The sequence below is a fragment of the Peromyscus eremicus genome, chromosome 1, assembly GCF_949786415.1.
Source record: "Peromyscus eremicus chromosome 1, PerEre_H2_v1, whole genome shotgun sequence".
Lineage (NCBI taxonomy): Eukaryota > Metazoa > Chordata > Mammalia > Rodentia > Cricetidae > Peromyscus > Peromyscus eremicus.
Window position 1 is genome coordinate 90,614,500 of NC_081416.1, and position 23,970 is coordinate 90,638,469.

The 23,970-nt window shown below is 48.4% G+C and overlaps 1 protein-coding gene across 1 annotated transcript in view; it reads left to right on the top strand.

Annotated features, from left to right (window-relative positions):
- Positions 1-23,970, top strand: part of Galnt18 (polypeptide N-acetylgalactosaminyltransferase 18) — a 320,423-nt gene that overhangs the window by 165,809 nt on the left and 130,644 nt on the right. Inside the window, exons 2-3 of the mRNA XM_059268803.1 lie at positions 240-432; positions 16,501-16,667. Coding sequence (XP_059124786.1) covers positions 240-432; positions 16,501-16,667 — 360 coding nt within the window. The remainder of the gene's footprint in view (positions 1-239; positions 433-16,500; positions 16,668-23,970) is intronic.

The following is a 23,970-nucleotide window of genomic DNA, read 5'->3' on the forward strand; positions in this document are numbered from 1 at the left end:
GTGCTGGCATGTCAGGCTCAACCATCCACTTCTTGGCAGCCTCTGCTGGGTGTATTTCTATATCCCCAGATGTGACGGTTGTTGGGTGGATGGCATGATAGATTCATGGGTGAATGGATCTTTGAGAACCATGAAAATCCCATTTCTCCTCACTCATTATGAGAGGAAGGGAAAGGGGTTGGTGTTGGCATATACGGTTACACTCTGACCCACTGTCTCCTTATCCCTTCTTTCTCCAGAGGCCCCTGCCAAGCCTGAAGAGGCAGAGGCTGAGCCCTTCACGGACTCCTCCCTGTTTGCACACTGGGGTCAGGAGCTGAGCCCCGAAGGCCGGCGTGTGGCCCTGAAGCAGTTCCAGTACTACGGCTACAACGCCTACCTCAGTGACCGGCTACCCCTCGACCGGCCCCTGCCAGACCTCAGACCCAGTGGGTGAGCAGTCAGCGGCCGGGCTCTTGTTAGCCTCACTATGAGGCTGTGGGTCCTCACAGGACTGTAACAGAGCCAGGACTGGGGTGGGAGGCGGGAGGGGGGGGAGGGTCAGACTCAAGTGTCTCTTTCCCATCTCAGCCAGGGCCTACCCTCTCAGCCTCAGTTTCCTCTCTGCTGAGTAGGGGGACAGCTTCCTTCCATTAGAGGTTTTAGGGATTAATAACACAAATAACCCCTTAAAGACACCAGAATTATCTAGCAGCCCCACTAATATGTCATTTTAAACCAATTAGCTGGAACTTTTTTCCCCTTAAATTGGTTTTTTTAAAAATATATCTGTCTTCCAGGGTGAAGAAGTCATTACACCCGATAGAGAAGTCTGTCTTGACTTTTCTTTTTGTTACACAAGGATATTTCTTTAAGGTTCAGCTAGAATCTTTATTATTCATAATTATTAAAATTTGGGCACGTACCATAGTGAGAAAATCTCATTAACTTTTGTGAGCTCCCCTATTCTTTCATTCCCCCTTTCCTCCTCATTTTTAAAATGTTCCTTAAAGCTGCAAACCATAGTAATTTTCTCTTTGGGGTTTTCAGGGAAGACCTTGTTATAAGGTGTGTCTTATAAGAAATGTCTTATTAGAGCTGTGGTTCTCAACCTGTGGATCATGACCCCTTTGGGGCCAAATGACCTTTTCACAGGGGTCACCTAAGACCATCAGAAAACACAGATATTTACATTGCAATTCATAACAGTAGTAAAATTACAGTTATAGAGTAGCAATGAAAACTATTTTATGGTTGTGGGGGTCACCACAACCTGAGGAGCTGTATTAAAGCATTGGGAAGGTTGAGAACCACTGTGTTAGAGAAAGGAGTTTCAACTCATCTCCATCAACATTCACTGAGCACTTACTGAATACTGTATAATCAAGTATGGTTGTCCCTGGCCTGAGGAAAAGGTGGCTGTAGTCATTTAAGAACTGGGGGCCTACAAAAGGGAGAAGTGTGTGACTCTGTGTGTGTGTGTGTGTGTGTGTGTGTGTGTGTGTGTGTGTGTGCATTTAAAGATGGTTTATAAAGTCTTTTACGTATCTGTGTCTGTGTGTGCATGAGCACACATGTGTACACATGTGCATACAGGTAAACATACATATGGGTGCATATGGAAGTCAGAGGTCAACCTCTAGTGTCATTCTTTGGGCTCTCTCCTCATTATGTTTTGAGGCAGGGGCACAGCCTTGCCTATAGCCTACTAGGCTGGGTGACTGTCTAGCAAGCCCCAGGGACCCTCCTGCCTCCACTGCATTGACTCTGAGGGTACAGGTGTGTACCGCTATGCTGGCTTCAGTATGTGGGAGCTGGAGATCAAACTCAGCTGCTCAAGTTTATAGCAAGCACCTTACTGACTCCATCTCCTCGGCCCTCATGATCTTGTCATGTAATCTACAGCAATGGAGGGAGAGAGCAGTGGGCAGAAGGACTTGGAGGCCAGCCTCCACAGAGCCCGGATTCCAGATAGCAATCTAGGCAAAACCATAGCTGTTCCACGGTGACATACGCCATGGGGAATTGAAAGAAAGTGGGGTGAGGGAGGAGGTCTCCACTCTGAGTCAAGTAAGTCAAGAGACAAGAAGGAAGCCTGAGTCCCAGAGATGGATAAGTAGCCCAACTGAACTTTGACCCACATGTCTGGGTGCCACATCCTGGATTTGGTGAAGGTCCCCAGCTGTGTTTAGTTTGACTCTGTACAGTGCTTCTCAGAGCTGACCCAGAGCCCCTCACCTTCTCCCAAGAAAAACATTCTTCTTACTTCTGGAGGGATTTGCCTGAGGGAGAGACGCTGGGGTACCCTGGATGAACAGCATCCTTCAGTTTCTGAGGACATCATCAGAAAAGAAGGCCCATCCCTTTCCACTGCAATGTACAGGTTGTGGAGCCTACATGCCTTCCATGGAGGGTAAAGTCATTTCTCTTGGCCCTCTTCCCTAGAGAAACCAAGTCACCAACAGAAGCAGTAAACACTGAGATTTCTCTTCTCAGAGAGGGCTCTTTGCTGGTGGATTTGGTAATGGGGGGGGTGGGGCTTCTTTTTGCACATGAACTTGGCCAGCTCTGACTAGCTCAGTTCTGCTCATGCCAGACTCATGGCCAAGACGGATGGCTATTGGTGGACCACTGAGTGCAAGTAGGACTTAAGAAGAACAGGGCAGCCACAGATTGGCACACCCTGTGTACCATGGTTTTGAAGCATCCTTCCAGTAGCTCCATTCTCTTTCAGTCTACACTGGCAAACATTGGTAATGCATGGTGCTCATTTGCGGGCAGATGTTTGGCACTGGTGGCATGAGCTCTGGTCCACAGCCCCTTGCTGGCGTAAGCGTGCTTACCAAGTCTCCATTACAGAGAGGAGGAATTGAAGCACAGAGTGACTGCATGAACTGCCCAATGTCCTCAGAGTCAGAGCTGGGGTGGCAAGCCAGGCAGTCTGGCAATAGAATTCATCCAGGTAACCGATATGCTGTACTGCTGTGAGGTAGCAATTTGTGTCACTCTCATGGGGCTGAAGGGAGTGCTTTCCATAGCCCTAAGTGTTGGCTGGCCAGTTTCAGCCAGGGCATCTTTAGTTTAGAAACATTGTTTGAGTGAACAGCAACCCATCGCCAAGGCTCAGAGTGTTGCATTGGCTGCAGTACCTGCCCCCAGAGAGGCTTTCCCTGTGGTATGTGTCCCTAGTCCTGCCTCTCCCTTGCATGGCCTCTAGCTGGTCTCTGGGTACTGAAAGACGTAATTCAACCCTTGTCATCTGCCTGTGCTCAGAACAAAGTACAATCAAAATGAAGAGTTTATTCAGTTGGTCCCTGAGTTTCATGACTTGCCTTATTTATTAAGCATGGAGTTTTTACCAGACACCAGCAAAGCACAAGACAGACCAAGCTCCTGGAGCACACTGAGGTGGGAGTCCAGACAAGAGCCAGTGCAGGGCAAGGTGGATTTCTGGAGAACTTGTTGAGGATTCCCTGGTGCCCTTGGGAAAGAACCATTCTAGTGGCTTCCAATAAGACAGGGACCTAGCTTGTGTAGCCCATGGATGCCTTGCCTTCTGTGGTCTCTGTGGCAGGGAGGTGGCCTGAAAGGTGATACCTAGAGGGAGCCCCCCTGTTCCACCCCTTTGTCTCCTGGAGGGAAGGAAAGAGAGTAAAAAAGGGCAGAGGCTTCTTCTACCTCATTGTCAAGAGAGACTTTCTCTTCCAGTGGCATCGAGAGGAATCAAATGACATCAGCTCTTGAGGAACATAGTGGGCCAGTGGGTCACCAAAAGAGACAGCATATTACCAAAGGATACCCCATGTGAGGCTTGAGGCCTGCGCAGTGGCTTCCTTGATCCCTTTCTGAGTCAGAAAGAGACAGTGCCTCAGGAATGAAGGAAAGACACCTCATGCCTGCTTAGCTGAATGTCACTCTGTCCCTCTTGGGCACTGGAATAAGTGTCAGATGTGAAGTTTTCAGTATGGCACCTATCCTGTCTCTAATATCTAAGCTCTTTGTTTTTGCCAGTGAACCCCAAGATAACCAGGGGTGAAAACAGAAAAAGGCAAGCCAGAGGTACACACATGTATCAGAAGTCATCAGACTGCACATTGGATGTCTGTGTGTTTGATTGGACATGTTGGAAAAATGAAGTTGAGATGAGATCAGGGAATCCTTTGTCCCTGGGGGAGAAAGGAAGGAGATGAGGTTGGGGAAGCCACTGAAAACATGGATATAGGAGTGGCTGGGAAGGAGGCCATGCAGAGTTGAGGCAATGGCCACTTGGGGACAGTGAGGGCAGGTGGGCTTGCTACCCAGTGTCAGCAGATCAGGTGGTGGCACATTCCTGCCCTCAGTTTCCTTGTGTCACAGCAACAGGCTCACTGTGTTCTTTCCTCACACAATGATTATTATTTCCAAACAGTGGCCATGGAGAAGTCCAAGGGTGAGTATGTGCTCTAAGGGGTGTGTGGGTATGAGTAAAAGACTTCCAGCACCAAGCCTGTCAGTTACCATGGCAACCAACGCTATGGCCTGCCTCCAAAGTAACTCGGGGCAGAGCCCTGGGCAGTGGCTACTTCCTGCCTCTTGCTGGCAGATCTTCAGACACTCCCGAGTCCTTACTCTCCAGTGTCCCCTGAGGTCCATGTCTCTTTCTCCTAGGAACTATGATAGATACACTGGCTCTTGGGTTGGCAGGTGTGTTAGGCACTGGGGCTTGGGCATCAAGAGTTGGTCTTTACAGAGTAGATCTATTTTCTACAACCCCAAATGAGAGCAACTGGGACAGACCCACATTCGAGCCCAAATCCAGAGCCAGAGAGAGAGCCTGTGCCAATATCAGGAGAGGGGTGGGACAGGATGGTAGCAGAGGAGTCAGGCACTAGGACCCTGGGGAGCATGTAACTGTCCTAGAGGAGGAGCAATTGGGAACTGGGGTGTGGGAGCTGGACAGCTGGATAGTGTTGCTGGTGCTCCTGCCCTAAGGTTGACAGATGGTGGATAGTTCCTGTGCTGTGTGCAAGGGCCATGCATATGCTCTCTCTGCAGCTTCATGCTGACATTGATCCTCATACACACTCAAGCAGTTGGTACTATCCCATGATATATGGGAGAACGCTGAACCCTTACAAAGTTAAGAAACCTTGGGTTAGGGAGAGACTAAGTCAGTAAAGTGCATGAGGACTTGAGTCCTATCCCCAGAGCCCACATGAGGAAGCCTGGTGTGATGGTGTGTGTTTGCAATCCTAGCATGGGGAGGTGGAGACAGGTAGATTCCTTGAATTGCATGTAGAAGAAGAAGTGAGAGACCCTGTGTTGTTAACAGTCAACTTGGCACAAGCTAGAATCACCTGGGAAGAGAGTTTCAGTTGAGGAGTTATATAGGACAAGTTGGTCTGTGAGGAATTGTCTTGATTGGCAGTTGATGAAGGAAGACCCAGGCCCATTGAGGCCAGCTCCTTTCCTTCAGCACAGAGTTGTAAACTGTATGAGACTGATGAAAGCAAGCAAGCACGTGTTCATTCTCTCCTCACTCTTGACTGGTGGTGTGATGTGACTAGCTGCTGGAGTCCCTGCCTTAACGTCCCTGAAATGATGGACTGTAACTTCGAGTCATAAATGAAGTAAACCTTTTCTTCCCTATATTGCTTGTCATCAGGGTACTTAGTCACAGCAGCAGAAACAGAACTAGGAGAGTGTGTCTCACACAAACAAGGTGGACAGGGACTCCCCCACTCCAATGACCTCTGGTCTACACACACACACACACACACACACACACACACACACACACACACACTCAGGTTCTCATAGGTGCTCTGGCAGAGGTAGTGTCTTTATGGGTCCTCAGGACTCCAGGATACCACCTTGGACCTTCCACTACCCTGCACAGGGGAGCTTCTCTGACTTGGGATCTTGGCTCTAGAGAAGCAGAGGTCTGTGAAAGACAGACACAGGGCAAGAGGTGAAATAAACACTCTTTGTAAGGACTGTGCTGTCCACATTGGAAATGCTCAAAGCACAAACATAATTGGGAGATTGCTCCTTAACCAAAGCACTCTGGGAACATACTTATGTCTCTCCCATACTTATGTTAAGCTCTTTGTGAGCCAAGAGTGTGATTGATTTTTCTTGAAGAAGCAGTAATCTCGAACTTTTATGTAATATCTTACAAGATGGAGGTGACAGTGTTGTTTTCCTTTGATGTTGGACATTATATTCAGAAATGGGTTGTAAGGGACATAGAGGAAGTGGACCATTTGGGGGCCATCCTGGGAGAGACACTGGGCTACATGACAGGTAATGTTTCTGGGTGGGTTATAGATTAGTAGTTAGATTTGCTTCTTTGGGTTCTAAAGCCAGGTCTCTTGTTTGAAAGTTGGGTGACTTCCAGTAAGTTACCTAGGCTCTCTGTTTTTGTTTATATATAGGATTCTGCTCATTAGAGAGAGCAAGACAAAAGACTGTAATATATTTGGGGTCTGGGGCATACTTCCCAGCATGGAGTTGCTTTTGTTATCTGGGTCTGTGGTTTAAGAGTTGATTTATAGGTCAGAGGCAGAGAAGAAGTAATATGGTAATAACTTGGCCACCTAGAGGACCATGACGTGGACAGGGGACATGGGATAGAACAGTGTTCTGGCAGCAGATGAGAGCAGAGAGGCACACTGGGAAACATCACATTGCGATCCCCAGGGTAAGCGTCTTCCCATCCCCAGAGACCCAGAGATCAAAGGTTGAGCCAAAGCTGGACGTGGCTGGACAGCAAAGAGACCTTGTGTCTCCTTGGCAACTGGCCTTTTGTGGCAGATCTAGGGACCCTGCCTTCCTTTGTCCTGGTAGATTTAGGGGACCCACCTTCTTCTACCCATATAGATCCAGATCTAGGTGTGCCCCTTCTACTCTAGCAAATCTAGGGGACACCCCTTCTACTACAAAGGTCTAGAGGGCCCATGTTCCCCTGCCCCTGCAGATCTAGAAGACTTACCTGCCCCTGGCCCGGCAGATCTAGGGAACTCACCTGTCCCTGCTAGATGACATCCATTCTCCTGGCCATAGCAGATCTAGGGGGTCCACTTTGCCTTGCCCAGGTAGGCCTAGGGGACCTGTATTTCCTACCCCCAACAGATCTAGGGTTCCCACTTTTCCCTGCCCCAGCATATCTGCTCTGCCTCACATTCCTCACCCCTAGACACCACAGCTCTGGCCTGCTCACCCACAGACCTACCAGTCAGAGCCATCTAACCAACCAGAGCCTGCTGAGTTTTGCTGTCTGGGCAACTGTTCATTTAATTTCTGTATTCTCCAGATCACTCGGATGTTCGGGGAACAAACGAGCTCCCTGCTTCTGGGTATTGTTTACACTGTAACTGATGGCATTCCTGTTTATCTCTGCTTATCTGCATGGCAGATCCTTTCTCTACGTTGATAAAAATCACCAGAAAGGATGTTCATTAAACTTCTGTCTCTGGGAGAAGCTGAGTGTTGATGTGTGCTCAGCAGCTCACTCCTTAGGAATTCCCAGGCCACATTCTGTTTCTAGACCAGGCCTGGACCATTCCTCTCACTGTGCAGTTGGCTGGAACTCCAAGTCTTGGTTGCCATTGTCTTTTCCACATCTGGACCAGTCTCTGAAATCTTTCCTATGCTAATTACCCCACCCTGGTTCCATTATCCCCTTGTCGGATATGAAACTGTGTTTGTTGCTGTCAAGCAGGGAGGGTTACGTAAGCTGACTCCATTCTTGTCCTGTCTCGATGGAGTTTCCACCAGTACAGTGCTCATGGCCGGATATGTTCTCCTGCTCATGAGTTTGAGTTTTCCTTCAGGAGTCTGTCACCAGGCACTGTGCTTTCTGAGAATCGCCCTGCTGAACATTAAGCCAGGAGCTGTGAGTTCCTGGTGTGCAGCAAGTCCAGATTTCATGTAGCTTCTTCCATCGGACAATGTGTCATGATCACATATAGATATGCATTGCGGTAGCATACCGTGGCACGAAAGCAAGCGAGCAAACAACAACAAATGGAAACAAAAACCAGGGCATCATGGGACTCCAGTGATTTCAGCCAGGAAATGGAGTGAGCCTTTCTGTGTATGTGTCTGCCATCTGGGGTTCTTTGAAGATGATGCCGACCCAGGCCTTCATGTTCAGAAGCCAACAACAGGCTATGGAGGTGGGAGATGCGGCTTGAGGTAACCTCTTTGTTCCATTTGTGCTACATCTCTCCTGGTGATTCATGTCAACAGTTACTCATTGTCCGTGCTCTGCTTCCTGCCCTGGACTTATGTTTCTGCCACCTTGGAGCATCTCACATTCAAGGTACCCACAAGAAAGCCCATGATAGGCTCCCTGGTCCTGCAATAGCATCAAATCTAACTGCTTAGCATTCCCATTGTGTAGCTACTAATATTGCCTCCAAATTGAAACTTCCCCTCTGGGGGGAGGAGAGAGGTTTTAGAACTCACTAGAGGCCTGGGAAACTTAGAAAGCTGCAAGAGTCACGAAGCTCGTCCCCAAGATTAGATGAGCAGTGGACAGTCGCAGGGAGGGACTGTCTTTGGCACAGCTGCCTGCGAGCTGGCCTCACCTATGCTGGATGGTCCTTTGCTCATGCAGCTGCCTTTGAGTCACCTGTGTTCTTGCAAGTAGCCCCAGTCAACTCTGATTCACCAAGCTAGACTGGAGCAGAATTGTTTCCGTGGTCTGTCGTTGGTGTCCTATCTAGACTAAACATCTGTTAACATCCTCCTGGGAAAAGTCATACAATAGGTCCTGAGCAAAGCTGCCTCATAGGTCAAAACTAGGCCTATTGATTACTATGTGGGGTTTAGGAATCAGTCACCGACGCCCTCAATTATGGGCCAAACGACAAGGCTGCACGCAGGGCAGAAGACACTGAACCTTTACACAGGTGTCCCTGGGCTGCTTATCTCAAAGGCACTAATGTAACCTGGAGAACATCTCAAGCTTCCATGCCTGACAGTCTTTAACACACTGGCCTGAACCTTCTTCCAGGCAGACATAAAATCCCTCTCCAGGCCTCATGCAGAACTGGCAGCCTAGGACCCAGACCTCTCAACAGGCTTGCTTGATGCCATTAACACAGCACCTGTATCCCTGGGCACAATTCTAGCAGCATAGAAAGGAAGGTGGGCATCATCATGCAGCAGGGGTTGGCATTCAGATGAGCCCAGGCTTAATTAGGCCCCATAGGATAAATTCCCACCTCAACTGCATTTCTGTCATCTGTGCAGCGGGGATGAAGACACCGAGTGGTACTGGTAGTTGTTGGGAGCAATAAAACAATAGAAAAGAACAAAAGCCTGCCAATGTGGCATAAAGGAAATGCTCATTACTACTCTTGCTTCCAAAGGTTCTGTGTGGAGTCTGGGGAGAAGTGGTAGAAGGTGCAGGAGTCCCTTAGCTCTGAAGGTTGTGAAGATGTATATGCCAGCTAGAGGGAGGGACCATCTTGACTTGTCTCATGCCAGTGAGAATCCTCACATGACCTCATCCTTGGGTCTCCTTGAGTCCAATATCCCAGAAGCCAACAGGTGTGAGTGTCCATATAATCTGGAAATGTTGGAAGCTAGAAGTGAGATCATGGGAACACTGTACACATTGTGTGGGTACACGGAGGACAGTATCTGGTGTAAGGGCACTGGTATCTAGAACCAACAGCAGCCCTGGAGGGACACGAGGTGTTGCTGGTCTTGAAGGCTACAAGGTCTCCCTGGGCTTACGCTCTAGGTGGCTAACAATTCACCTCAACACTGTATTCTGACTATAGCTGAGAGGGAAGGATCTCTCTGGGAGAAGATTGGAAAGAATGACCAGGACAGCCTCCCTCAGGGAGCAGTTACTTCAGTGTCAGCTTCTCACTTTCTTCACTCAGGTTGGACGGACTCTTTGTTGTCCTCTCAGAACCCTGTCCCCAAAGTGCATTGGCAGTCTCCTTTGACCTCATTCTGGAAGTAGTGTGCTCCACCCTCCCCCTGGAAAGCCAAACTGCCCTATGAATCATCTCATGGACAATGATCTTGTCCATTTGTTGAGGTCAATGAAAGGGCGTAGACTGCTAATCCAGCATGGGGTTTCCCAGCTGTAGGGCATGAGGACTTATATCCTCATTTGATGGTCAAGAACTGGGCATGGTCTCATACAGAGGCCTACTGCTTCCGTTTCTTTCATAGGTAATGACACCCAAACTCTTGATAGAAATTTGTCTTGGAGATGACTCAAAACAATCTGGGGGTAAATCTTCAGAGAGGGTCCCCAAGTTGTCTTGTCTCTTGCCCCTGCATCTCCTTTTGTGTGTAGAGATCAATGGAGTGGGGTCTATAAGGACCATCAATTCAGCTTATTAGACAGTCCTGACACGCCCCCTCAGCTACACCTTGTTTTTATCGCTAGTGGGGAACAGCTTGACTTTGAGCAAGAGTGAAAATAAAAAGATAACTTTTACAGCTTGATTTTACAGGGGAAAGTGCCTCTACTCAAGATGAGTCAGGGCTGTGTTTTACACAGTTAAGTGTCCTTAAGTAAGGACAGGTTGGTGATATTCATGTAGTGTCTTTGCATTGCAACCCTCATGCCCTTCAACTACAGAAGTGAACACGGAGCAGGAAGAGCAGAGACAGCTCTCAGGTGGATGGGAGGGTGACTCTGAGCTTTAGTTTGTGTGTGGCATGTCCTCAGAGGTTGGAAGGTTTCATGGCCAGCCTGTGTTGCTATTGGAAGGTAGTAAAACCCTCAGGAGGTAGGACCTAGCTAAAGGAAGCTAGGTTATTGGGAGTGCACCCTTGAAAGAGACATTGGGACAGAACCTTGTTGATCTTTGCTTCCTGTCCACCATGAGCTAAACAGCTTTCCTCCACCAATGGCATGCTGTCTTGACAGCAGCAGGGACAAATGGCCATAGGCTGAGCTCTCAGGAGCCATGAGGCAAAGATGTACCTTCCTCCCTTCACCTTGCCTTCTCTTGGGTGTTTGGGACAGCCGTGGCAAGCTGACTAACCCTCCAGGAAAGCATCCTAACTGGGAAGATGTGGCCCAAAAGGTATGGTGACCTCATCCTAGAGTAGCCAGGTGCTAGATGTGCTCATTACTTTTATGTGTGACCAAACTACCTAACAAAAAGACCCTAGAGAAGATGGGTGTGTTTGGGCTTGTTTGTCAGAGGGATCAGGACATGGTTGTGGCGACGGGAGCATGGGGAGGAAGCAACATTCATCTCATGGTGTACAGGAAGCAGAGCATGAGGAAGACACTGGGGACCAAGAATAACCTTGAAAGCCATGCCCTCCCCAGAGTGCTCTGCCAACCAGGGGTCAAGCATTCCATGCGTGAACATGTGGGGGACATTTCACAGTCAAACTGTAAGACCAGATCCCCTCAGCAGTGTGCTTTCGAGAGCAAAATCTGCAAGGTGATTGCTGGACTGGCAGGAGAAGCAAGCTGGAGTCTAGGGCAGGCACACAGAGCTTGAATCCATCATCATATTCCTCTGTGGCATTCCTGGAAGTGTGTTTCTGTTGCAAGACCCCAGCAGCAGCAGCCATCTGTCCCATGTCCAGCATCCTGAAGTGCCAGTGAGGGTGGTGGCCAGCAAATAGGTATACATCTTGACTGACGTGGGCTTTCTTTTCTTTTTGTTTCCTTCCCTCAGCAATGCAAGTGCTGCTTCAATGTTGAGTAGAAAGATTGGAACCACAGCTCTGTGTGTATGTGTTTGTGTGTGTGTGTGTGTGTGTGTGTGTGTGTGTGGCAGGCAGGCAGGCAGGGATGGGGGAGGATTTGGAAGGAAACTTCTTCAACGAATCAGCACAATGTCTACTTTCTTCCAGGTACTGTGCTGGGCAGTGGTAGGAGGCTGTGAGCAAAGCCATATTTTGGCCCTCAAGAAACTCATGGTCTAGGGACAGGGTAGCCAGCCATCTGAGTTTGTGTTGAACAGTCATGTTTGTTCTGAAACTGAGAAAAGTCCACACAAACCACCTGGCCTAGTTGCTGTGGGGGCAAGGGATGTCCCTTGTAACAGTTGATGGTGACAAGGTACTGCTTGGGAGGGAGGCAGAGAGTATGCAGGCCATTTGGTTAGCCAAGTGTGGTCTGTTCACTGCATGTATATAAGAGAGCCTCAAGTTTGCTCAGCAAAAGACTTCTGGGTCATCTTACCTTCCTATGGTGAAGACATGAGAGAGATAAGAGGCATGTCCTTGTTGCATGATCATGGCAGGCAGAGCTGAGTAGGGTACCCAGGTGCCTCCATCCCTGCTGCACTAAAAATGGCCACCTTGACTGGTGGCACTTCCCACCCCTCGCTTCACCCAGACCCTCTTTCAGGTAGGTGTGGAAAAACTGAAGTGGGGAGGAAGAAGATGCCTGTGTTGTGAGAAACCCACCATGATCAGGTTTCCAATAAAAAGGGAAAAGAAGGTTCAAAGAGGTTAGTACGTTTGACCTCGAAGGACTACTTAATGGAGACCTTGAGGAACTGGGGCAGTAAATGCAGTGAAAGGACATAGCAGTCAAAGAAGAGCCTGCTGGTGGAGGCAGGGCCTGGCATCCACCAGATCAGTGGTGTGCAGATAAGGTACTGGCTGCACAGAAAATAAACGTGCCTATTTGTGCTCTATTTGATGCCCAAACCCTGACTGGCCACCTACTATGCCCGAGTCCTTGTTGAAGCTGGCAGAGGAGCAAGGTTGAAAAACAGTCCTTGCTGTCATGGAGCTGTATTCACTGGAGCTCAGGGAGAGATTGTAAACAAGTGTGAATATGACATGATACTGTAGGGGTTCCGTTATGTCTTTGAGAGGGTTTGAAAGTCTTATGAAAATGATGATCATTGAGGTTTTAGTTGTAAAACAACCATAACGTTTTGATAATGCTTGCAGAATGACCACCAGGAGACTGGCTTACAGGGGCTGTCATGGCTGTCACTGGGGAAGTTTAAATGGGTCTTCTTGGAAGGGGGAGTCTAGGTAACCATGTTCAGAAATAAGGGAAGAGACTGGGGGAAGGTGGTTAACTATGTCTCTGAAAATGACCTGAAAAGGCAGAAGTGAAAGTCTGAGAACTGAGTTTACAGGAAACGCTGGGCAGGTACAGGGGTCTAGGGCCACAACCTCATTGCTCATGAGATTTACCAGTGAAGACAATGAGCTTGGACCATACAGTGACCCCATCAGGAGCCGTCCACTGTACTTAAAAAAGATTAAAGACCAATGTGTTGTTGGACTGTGCATGGCGTCACTTTAAGTTTTGTTTTTACACACATGTAGCTCTCTCCCTCTCTTCCTCTCTCTCTCCCTCTCTTCCTCTCTCTCTCCCTCTCTCTCTCTCTCACCCTCTCTCACCTCTCTCTCTCTGTCTCTCATGTGTGTGTGTGTATGTATACATGAATGTGTGTGTGCCACATATGTTCAAGTGCCTGAAGAGGCCAGAAGATGGGGATTCTCTCTGCTGTAAACTTTGAGAGTTGAGCTCAGGTCCTCTGGAAGAGCAGCAAATGCTCTTAGCCACTGAGCCATCTTTCCAGGCCCATGTGGCACTACTTTTAACATGAACTTAGCAAGTAATGCATATGTCAGGATTCTCCTGTTTCCATGCTCAGGGAAGGCCCAGCTGTCTGGTCTTGGCTGCCTATCATAAATACATTCTAGCCAACAGAACTACTTGGCTTCCACAAGCCTTCTCATTGTTATCAAAATTGCGTTCACAGTAACAAAAGACGAAATGATCTCTGGGAAGGGTCTGGTGAGCTGAAGAAGTTCCTCCTTTTGCTGTGGTTAGGCAGGCTGCTTGTCTCTTCTCCAGACACAGCACTGTCCCCGTAGCCCTGTGAGATCTTGGTATGACCCACTCTTATACACTTTTGAAGAGTCTGGTCAAATCTCTCCTCTTCATAGAGGGCTTCTTGACCATTCCCTGGAACAGCTGTCCAGACATCATGCTGTGCATGAGGCCTGTGCTACTTTTCATCTGAACAGTTGCATCAGCTTGTTTCCATGTTCACCCATTTCTGTTGTCAGAGCATAAGCCCCATGAGGACAAGGATTTTGTCTGTGTCCCATTGTGCCCCAGTGCCTATCATCATCCCTACCAGGTATACAAAGCTCAATACATAATTATTCCATTAAGTACAAGAATGAAAGCGCGCTATGCCAGTCTGTTAACACGATGGTTGCATTAAAATTGCAAGTGTGAAGTAGATTTGGGAAAAGGCTCAACTCCTTTCCCTCCCCCACCTCCCTTTGGTGAGAGAGAAAGAGAGCTGGAAATAGAATGGGAGAAGTTTCTGTAAATTTCTTGTAACCATAGAGACGGTGATTTTCGTTTATTAATCTCCTGCTCTTAAGCAGGCTGGGGCCCCATGGTGATTTCTCCAAATTGCTCAGTCTGGTTATCCTGCAGCCTTCCTCATTAAGAAGAGCGGGCCCGTTCCTATCCCGCAGCACTTTAATTACTGTGAGCAGAAGCAATGCGCTCTACTCTCATTACCTCGCGCTCAACTTGGCCGCACCCCCACTTTAGAACAATGTAGTGAGGTCACCAACCCTAAACCCCTGGAGCCTTTGGTGCCAGGTGGTAGGTATGGGTGGCTTCCTCCCAAGCCTGGGGTCTCTTCTTACATTCAGCTATCTTAAAGGTGAGGCTCAGGACCTTCCGGAAGAGCTTTTCATTTAAGCCAGGGCAGGCCACCAGCAGGGGTTCCTGCCCATGAAGGCTATGCTTTTGGCGGAAAGAATTACCCCTGGGAAGTGTGCTCTTCTTGTTGTCTGGCCTTTTGTGAGATCTGATTTCGTGGTTCTTTGCTCCTCTTCTTCCCATGCAGAAAGACATGCAGCCTCTGTGAGTGTGCTTCTGGTCAAGTCAGTTTCCCCCATTGGCTTCAGGAAGCTGGGAAATGGTAGTTGTGGGCAGCAGCTCCTTTTGTGGCAGTTCTTCCTCAGGGAAGAGTTTTTTAGTGCACGTATTAGAAGAGCAGAGTTGGAATTCTACAATGGCAGTGAGCTTCTGCTGTAGCTATTAGTAGGGACTTCTCAGCTATGAGTGGCATTAGGTTTGGTCCTTCTGTCTCTCAATTAGTGTTGGGACTCTGACTTTAACTTCCCTTTGGGTCCCTGATGAATGGGATGTGAAGAACACTCGAGTGAGGAAGAATGGGTTTAACAGAGACATGTCTCTGTGTGGAGTCTCAGCTCCCCGAAAGCTGATCACTTAAGCTGGGTGGAGTCTCAGTTCCCTGAAAGCTGGTCACCTAAAGTCTGACCTCCCTGCCTGTGGAAACACTAAGGCTTCCCTTTGGCTGAATTCTCCATCCTGTTGATTTAGAAATGCTGAGCCATCCTTCCAGGAAATGTTCTGAGAGAACCGGCCATTGGCCGTGTGCTACACTAGTCAATGCTTCTTATCCTATGGCCCATGAACCCATATGGGGTCACTTAATTTAATGTGGGGGTTGTGGAAGGTTGAAAAGAGTGAAAGATGCCGGGTGTCGGTGTCACATGCCTTTAATCCCAGCACTCTGGAGGCAGAGCCAGGCGGATCTCTGTGAGTTAGAGACCAGCCTGGTCTACAGAGCGAGATCCAGGACAGGCACCAAAACTACACAGAGAAACCCTGTCTCGAAAAACAAAAAAATAAAAATTTAAAAAAAAAAAAGAAAGAAAAGAGTGAAAGAGTTCTGAATGTACAGAGGCCAAAGCTTAGTTCAAAAGTCAAACTCAGGATGAATCCAAGAAGTTTCTGGTAGTGCTCACCTATGTTATGTGCACAACTTCACTGCAGCCTCGGTTCTGAACACTCAGCACATGCACCTTGCACTGTGTATACTCCAAGGCCACATGGCACCGATGGGTGCTCCCTGAAACAGAGGATCAGGTTCAAGATCACTGTATGATCTAACATGCACTATTTTTACCATCCATGCTAAGTTTTCAGCTCCCATAGAAACACAATAGTTTAATTACAGATAGCAGAACTGCTCATATATCCCATCCACCACCATTTACATGTAAGTTTAGTGTGCCGTTGAACTATGCTGTGCTGAAAAGACAAGCATAAGGAGATCCCTCATATATCAATTTTATCTTTAATAAACGGTAAGTTTACATGTATACCAAAGAATTGGTTTTAAGATACATTTATGTATGATTTATCATTAAAAGTTTGAATTAAGTACCTATTTTAGGTACCTATATACTCAGTGTCACTTAAGAATTTCCTGAGTAAGAAGGGGTTATGGTATAAGAAGTCTTGAGCCCTGCACTAGGTGCTTAGGTCCTGCTGTACAGCTGGCATGGCCATCAACCCATTCTCGTGCTCTTGTGGGCCCAGCTTTCAGTAGCTGTAGACTTCTGCTGCTCAAGTAAGGCCCATCTTCAGCATACCAGAGATGAGGCCTTGGGGAGACCTTAGACTCCTAAGCCCATCAGAAAAGCCGAAGGAATTTGGAGGTAGGCGCATACCTGGTGTGACGACAGTGGCGTCACCAGCAGGTCCAAGAGCTCAGTCATTCTTCTTTCCAGGTGCCGCAACCTCTCATTCCCTGACAGCCTACCAGAGGTGAGCATCGTGTTCATCTTCGTCAATGAGGCGCTCTCGGTGCTGCTGCGTTCCATCCACTCGGCCATGGAGCGCACACCACCACACCTGCTCAAGGAGATCATCCTGGTGGATGACAACAGCAGCAATGGTGAGTGCCCACCTCCCTGGAGCCCAGCACCTGGCCCTGGGAAGGCTGACAAGAGTCTTCAGCTTTATGTTTTCACGTCTCAAGGTTCCCAATGGCTGTTCCATCTAGGGGGTGTCATCTCAGAGACAGATTTCATGATGGTCACTGCTTGGAAAGTCCATGTGCATCCCAAAGAGGCTGAGTCTTCAGTGGCTCACCACTGTCTCTCCTAGCATTCTAATGCACTATGAGGAGATGCAAGGGCTTGGATCTACCCCACCTCACACACGGTGACTGTTTCCTATGAAGTGTTATTTCATTGGTGGTGCTCCTCCTTCCACTTGGATGATTGTTTGCAGTTGCTGTTTTGCCAACAAGAGTGAGGATGGTGCTGATGGTAGGGATGTTGATAGACAGGAACCAAATGAAAGCAGTTGAGCTATTGGCTATCTTTGTGAATCACTGATTCCCCTCTGATGTCCATGCCCTGTCCCCAGAAAGGCTCAAGCGTGCCTGCAAGGGCCCTGTTGAACTCTACAGTGTGCCTCTTTCTCCAGCTACATCTGTCCCTTGGTCCATGTTGCACATCCTCTGGTTCCCACTCTCAGAAGTTCCCATAACTCTCTGGACTTAAAGATCAGGTGTGGACAGCTTAGAGACCAGTGCTCTCAGCAGGACCACATCTGTGGATGTGCTTATGAAACTGCATGACTAGAAGCAACAATCAACCATTGTGGGAGTGGATCACAAGTCCCCAAGCTTGCATTGTCTTTCAAGCCTTCTCAGGTGTAGCTAGTAAATTTCCCCATGAATCAGTTGCTGTAATGAGGTGGGCAATTTGTGATTTGTTATCAATTACAGCTGAAACATATCAGATAATTGAAATGCCTTTCATCTCAATAAGTGAATTTTCCTTTTCATTTTCTCATCATGAGGTAAGAACCACGGGAGCAGAACTGTGAGGGGATTCAAGAGCTTTCCAAAGGGAATGCTCGTGATTCACTTGCCTCATTGTTCCATGGGCACAAAGGAAGGAGACCTCAATGATGTGAGCAAGTAGGAAAGGTCCAGCCTCCATCTCTACTGGTACCCACCTTTGCTTAAGATTCAGTGAAAGGATTCTCCAGAGAGGTGTATGCCCTACCTCTCATCTCACATGAGGAGGTGAGGGGTGGCAGAACCTCTACACCAGAGGGGAGGGCAATTCCAAATGAAAGACACCCCCAAATCTCACTCCAATACATTTTAATACAGACTAAAGGAAGAGATACTGTTTGACTTTAATCTGTGTGGAAAGCAAAGGGATGATGGGGCTGGTATTCTGAGAAATTTAGATAAGGAGAGTGAGTCAGGTGTGGAGGATTTCTTAAAATGTAGACTTTATATTTTGTTAATGCTGGTAACCATCATATGGTTTTGGTAAGAGGAATGAGGTGTTGAGGACTTGTCTGCTTTGTGATCCTGGGTGGAGAAGGGGCTTCTGGAAGAAGGGACATGGGTAAAGAGGCTCTTGCAGAAGGGTAGACCAGAAGTTTAAGACCAGGAGGGCTGAGAACAAGACATAAACCTGAGAGACATTACAGAGGAAGAATTTGAGAGACCTGCCATGGACAGATGGGCCAAAAGAGGGCAGGGCACCGATGACTCGAAGTTTCAAGCCAAGGTGATGGAAAGGATGGTGGGTATTGTCCTGGGACATGGAGATAGCAGAGCAGTGTGCTGGTGCAGTGGTTACCCGTGAATGACATACATAGAAAAGCATACTTGGAAACTTTCAAACCCTCAGGGAGTTTGGCAGCAATGGTACAATGAGGTAACTCGGCTGTAGGGGTGGTTACACTCAGATGCAGGTGATACAGCTGCATCTAGCTCCCTGTGCATACCCAAGAGAGCACCTGCATATTGGGGAGACCTGGACAAGCTGTGTGGGCTGGAGCAGCGTCCAGTATTCTGATTGTGGTATTGACTGTAGTGTGTACAAAGTTACCAAGAGGCTGTGGGATGTAGCTCACTAGCAGAGCACTGGTTTAGCACGCACAAAGCTCCAAGCTTCACCCTCAGCACCATAAAGATATTTTTAAAAAGATTTTAGCATTAGGAACGCTGGAGTGAGGGTGCTTGAGACCTTCTTCTACACTTTGTGCTTTTAATTAATTCAAAATATGATGTTAAACCAGATGTGGTGTTGCATGCCTGTAATTCCAGCACTCTAGAGACAGAAGTAGATGGATCTCTGTGAGTTTGAGGCTAGCCAGAACTGCATAATGACATCATCTCAAAATAATTATAACAATAATAGTAATAATAATATTAATATTACTACTAATAATAATTGTAATAACTTTTAGACCACCCAAAAGCTCTCCCTTGAGATTCTACCTCATTAAATTTGAAGCAGAGTCTGGAAATTGCTGTTTTTAAAGCATCCTTAGCAATCCACAGCTCTGACTGACAGCCTGGATGAATGGCCCAGATATATCTTCACTCTCTGTACAGTAAGTGTCACTATGTACTGTGAAGGGAAGGATTCTCAGGCTGAAATGAGAAGTTGTGGATTCTAAGATGCTCCCTGCAGAGGAGGAGTGGCCGAGAAAATCCTTCTCTGCTAAATCTCAGTAACTTACCCTGTGAAATAGAGGTGACAGTTGTCCCAGGTGCCTCACCTGCCTAAAGTGGTAAAACAAGCTATATAACTGAACTGAACCTGTCAGTGTTGTCCCTGCTCCTTTCCCAGAAGTCCTGCAGGCAGTGAACTGCACAGAGGACGCACGAGACCTGAATCAGAGTCTCATAAGTTGGGTAAAGAAGCCCCAGCTGGAAAGACAGGGCGTCTAAAGAGAAGAGCCCAGAATAAGAGCCCAGAAGTTTAAGAAGAGTATTGAAGGTGAGATAGTCAGGACCAGGAAGGAGAGGGTGGGTAGTGATAGGTGGTGGCAGAATAGGAACCATGGGAATAGGTTAGTCATCCCCCCTGGAATGAAAGAGCTCCAGGTTGCCCTAACCCGCAGGCAGGCAGATGATAAGGATTCTGAGAAGAGGCTCCTGGGTCTGGAATATCTGGCTCTGAAAGCCTCGGTAAATAGCAAGGCTGGGGCTGGGGGTGAGAAGCCAGATGCAGAGGGGGGAGTGGAGAGGGGGAATTCACTATGAGGGATTTGACTCCAGGGGAAGATCGCCAGCTAAGGCAAGGAGCTGGAGCAATGTTTCCTCAAAATAAAAATTTACAGCATTATCATCATCATCTACAGCAGAAGTTTCCATTTGACCCAGGATGACACACCTACTCATGCCCCTGTACACACCATCCCTGATTGAAGCAGAACTTCTAAGAAACAATACCTACTCTTACAATGCACAAAGCATTCTGCCATTTCCCATTGTATTCTGTGCTATGGTATTCAATTCTATTGTATTTTGTTCTATTCTCTCTCCTTTAGAGGCAGGCTGTTCTCAAGACCTGGAGTGCATATCAAAAGCACTTTGGTGAACTTGGGGAGCTGGGGTCAGGGCCATTTCTGTAGTGATTAAATGGGTCTGAAGAGGGGGTATCTGAGTCCCTGAGGTCAGAGGCACTGAGCAGGGGCTCTGTAGAAGCAGAAAACGGGTCTGGAGTACATATGCCAAAGAGAACAAAGGATTCATCAGCTCCCCAGTCCAGAGGTACAGAGGATGAGTGGAGAGGTAGCCGGAGGCAGCAGAGGCAGTAGAAGGCACGCACAGTGGTAGGTTCTCTCAATCCTAGCACCCTGTGGCAAGCAGGGTTCTAAGACTAGAGTGAAATGGGACAGAAAGGTGACCAGTAGCAGAGAGATGGCCTTGGCCAGGTGAAGGTAGAAAATGGATAGCAGAGAGACACTCTGGGGAAGGGTGCACCCCTGTCCTGAGGTCACTTCCTAGTGGCTCAGCCTGACCCAGTGGCTGTGTTTCTACCTTGAGCAGCCCCTGTCATGGGATCTGCTCCTCTCAGACATCATGTCACTCAGTCAGCGACCATCACAAGTTCATCAGGAGGACTCAGCTCAGCTCCATAAACATTCCAGGAGTCTGACCTATCAGTTCAAGTCTTAAGTACAGAGCATGGAGGAAGGAGGAAGGTCCCCCTTTGGTCACTTCTTATCTTTGGTTTTCTTAGGTGCCCTGTGGGGACCTTCAGCCACTCCTTGCCCTGTCGGTCTGACAGAGGCCCCGAGGACAGCAAGGGGCAAAGGGAACAAAGGCTCTGTGGAAGTGGCAGATTGCCAAGGGGATGAGGAGGCAGGCTAAAGAGGCAATAATCACGTGACACAGTTGATGGAGGTGACAGGTGTTTCAGTCATGGGGTAAAGGCAACTCACCATGGTGGGAAAGCTCGGGGCTGGACGCTCCGCCAGCTTTGCAGTTCCAGCTCTCTCTAGAGTCTTCCGCCAGTGTGTTCTTAACCTGTGTGAACCCTATTCTCCTTATCTGTAAAATTGAGATGTTTAATTCCTACCTCTGAGGTTGTTCGGAGTCTTGGATGAGATAAGGAATGATGGAAGAATGTGGGCTTTTAAGATTCTAAATTAAGCAGTACAGAGCCATGGGAATGGCTTGCTCACAGAGTCCTCCTTCCCAGCCTCACCAGGGTCTCTCTGTAAATTGGTGCTTTCTCTACCCACCTTCTCTGCTGCATCCTGGGCTTCCTCAAACAAAGAAAGGGGAGGCCAACCATGCTTCCACCCAAGCGTCTCCACTGTTAGCGCCCTCCGAGGACAGGGCCCGAGGCTCTGCCAGTGGTCCTGTAGAGGAGCCTCAGTTCATCTTCTCAACCCCCTCAGCTACTTCCTCCACCAACTCTGCTTTTCCAGAGACTGGCTTCTCCTTGGGATGCTGCCACTCCCTTGTAAGCAGTCTTAATGTCAGTGTTGATTTGTGATTGACAATACGGAGATTTATGCCAGGCACCATCCTGCCTCAGGACATTGGTATAAGCTTGCCTTCCACCTGACACACCTGACATATCCTTACCCCACCTCATGCTTTGCCTATTGCCTCTTTAGGGCTTCCCTCCAGCGGGCTGTCAGTGACCGGCGCTGTGTAAATGGCAGTCCTTGTCCCTGTCCCTCGGCACCCTCCCTGGCTTCTCTCCCTCTGTCACACCTATTGCCCTCTGGTGGACTGAACCTAGCTGCTTCCTCTCACTAATTTATGTGTACACTATAACACACACACACACACACACACACACACACACACACACACACACACACCTGCCCCACGTGAAAACTCCAGGAAGATGAAGCATCTTTGCCCCAACTGTATCCCCTGTATGTGGACTAGTGCCTAGCACTTGCAAGGACTCAGTATATGTTGCTTTGGTGAAAAGACAAGTGAATCTGGGGTCTGGAGATCTGGTCAAGGTGCGGAGTCTGCATGGTGGCACTCCAGTTCACTGGAGACCCTCTGTCTCCATGTCTAACTGTTGCTGCTCTTCATGCTGCGGGAGGTGAGAGTGCCATGCCAGGCTCAGCTTCCCTCCAGAGATGGGGTAGAGCCACTTGCTGCTACCCAGGCCTATGGCATGAATGCAGGTGGTGGATGGAATGCAGAACAGGGAGGGGCCTTTTCTTGCTATGACCCCAGCTTGTCCTGAACTCAGTGCCCGTCCTCAGAGCCAGAGAACCACGAAGTCTCCCTGCTTTGGTCAGTGTAACCCATCTCCTGTAAGTAATCCTCACGATCAGCCACACTCTGCAGGCCCAGCTCTGCACCTCTACAGCCACATTTAAATGCCCCTGATGCCTCTTAATTGTCCCAAGAAAATGACTGGAACCGGCTCTGAGCTCCTAGGCTTCGCAATGAATTGCAGTGGGCCAGTGTTTTCAGCTGTGGCTGGGATGTCACCTCAGGCTTCCAAAGGAAGGGGACCAGAGTTTTCATCCCATGGAGTTATCTCTGCCTTTGATTTTCTTCATTGGTTCCTTTAGCGGGTTTTCAAATCACATGACTGAGTACTCTGTGAGCTTATGCATGCATCACAGTATCCCAGTCCTAGGTTCAGAGCCAGGTTCTGGGTAAAAGTGATTTTTTCAGATCCCCTCATAGCTCCCCCACTTCCAACAAACAAAAAAATCCGGGCTTCTTTCCATGTTCTCTGTTTGTCTCATTTATGAATTCAGATCCTCTTTTGATAAATCATATGCCCTTCTTTCCTGCCACTTAAATTTCAAAGTTAATCTTTATTTTGTTATTAAGCACATCAAAGGAATGGTAATGTCAACTCCTCTTTTAAGAATCCCGTTCCCTGGAGGCTTCCGTCTGCTCTTGATTTGGCAGACACTGGCTCAGCTTCCACCCATCCCTCACACTTGCTCTCTACTTCTGCTTGCAGACTCAAGAACGGTGGCTTCAGCATGTCCTGGCCTCGAGGGCTCTGGTGCTCTCGTCCCTCTCTCCCAGGCTGTGATCTCCCTTGCTCACACTGCCCGGAGATGCCATAGAACTAGGTAGGATGCAAGTGACAAGTAGGACAGAGCTGTCCCTCAGTGTCATAGTGACAGACAGACCACCAAAGAGTCTGCAGACTCAAACTCAGTCCATCAACTAAGTGAATTTCCGTGTTGCTCTGAAAGGATGCCTTACAGGTCAGCTTAGGGATGGGAGAGTTTCCTCCGGCTCACCGTTTGGTGGCAGCCCGTCCTGTGGGGAGGCACGTCGGCGGCAGCAGCACCAGGCAGCTGGTCACACTGCCTCTGTGCTCAGGAAGCAGAGAGATGAGTGTTTACTTACTTCTCAGCTTACATTTTTCCATTTTTTTTTTTCAGCTAAGGACCCAGCCCAGGGGATAGTACCATCCACATTCTGGGTGGGTCTTCCCTCCTAAGTTAAACCTTTCTTAATCACCCTCTCAGACACACCCAGAGGTGTTTCCAGGGTGATTTTAAATCCAGCCAAGTTGTCAGTGAAGATGAACCGTCACATTGGCTCTCGGGAGGAAGTGGACACTAGAGAAGGCAGAAGCAGCCTGGCAATGCCCCTGTCTACATGGCAGGACCAGGCTGGAACCCTTGCTTCTCACTCCAGCTGAAGCACCTCCTTCCTCCACAGGTTGTCTCCTTGCTCACTCCCCACTCCAGTTCTCCTGTCTTCACTGTGTGTGAGCATGATGCCCACAGCCAGGCAACCCTGGGCTGGCTTTCAGTGCTTTACTTAGTTTACTTAGCTAATAATCAGAAGTAGGACCATTTGCTTCCAGAAAGCTGTCCTTCATTTTGCATCCCACACAGTAGGCCGGATGAGGGAGTGTCTCAGTGCTCCCATGTCCCTCCCACCGTGCTGTGTTTTAGCTGGACATAAATGGCAGAAT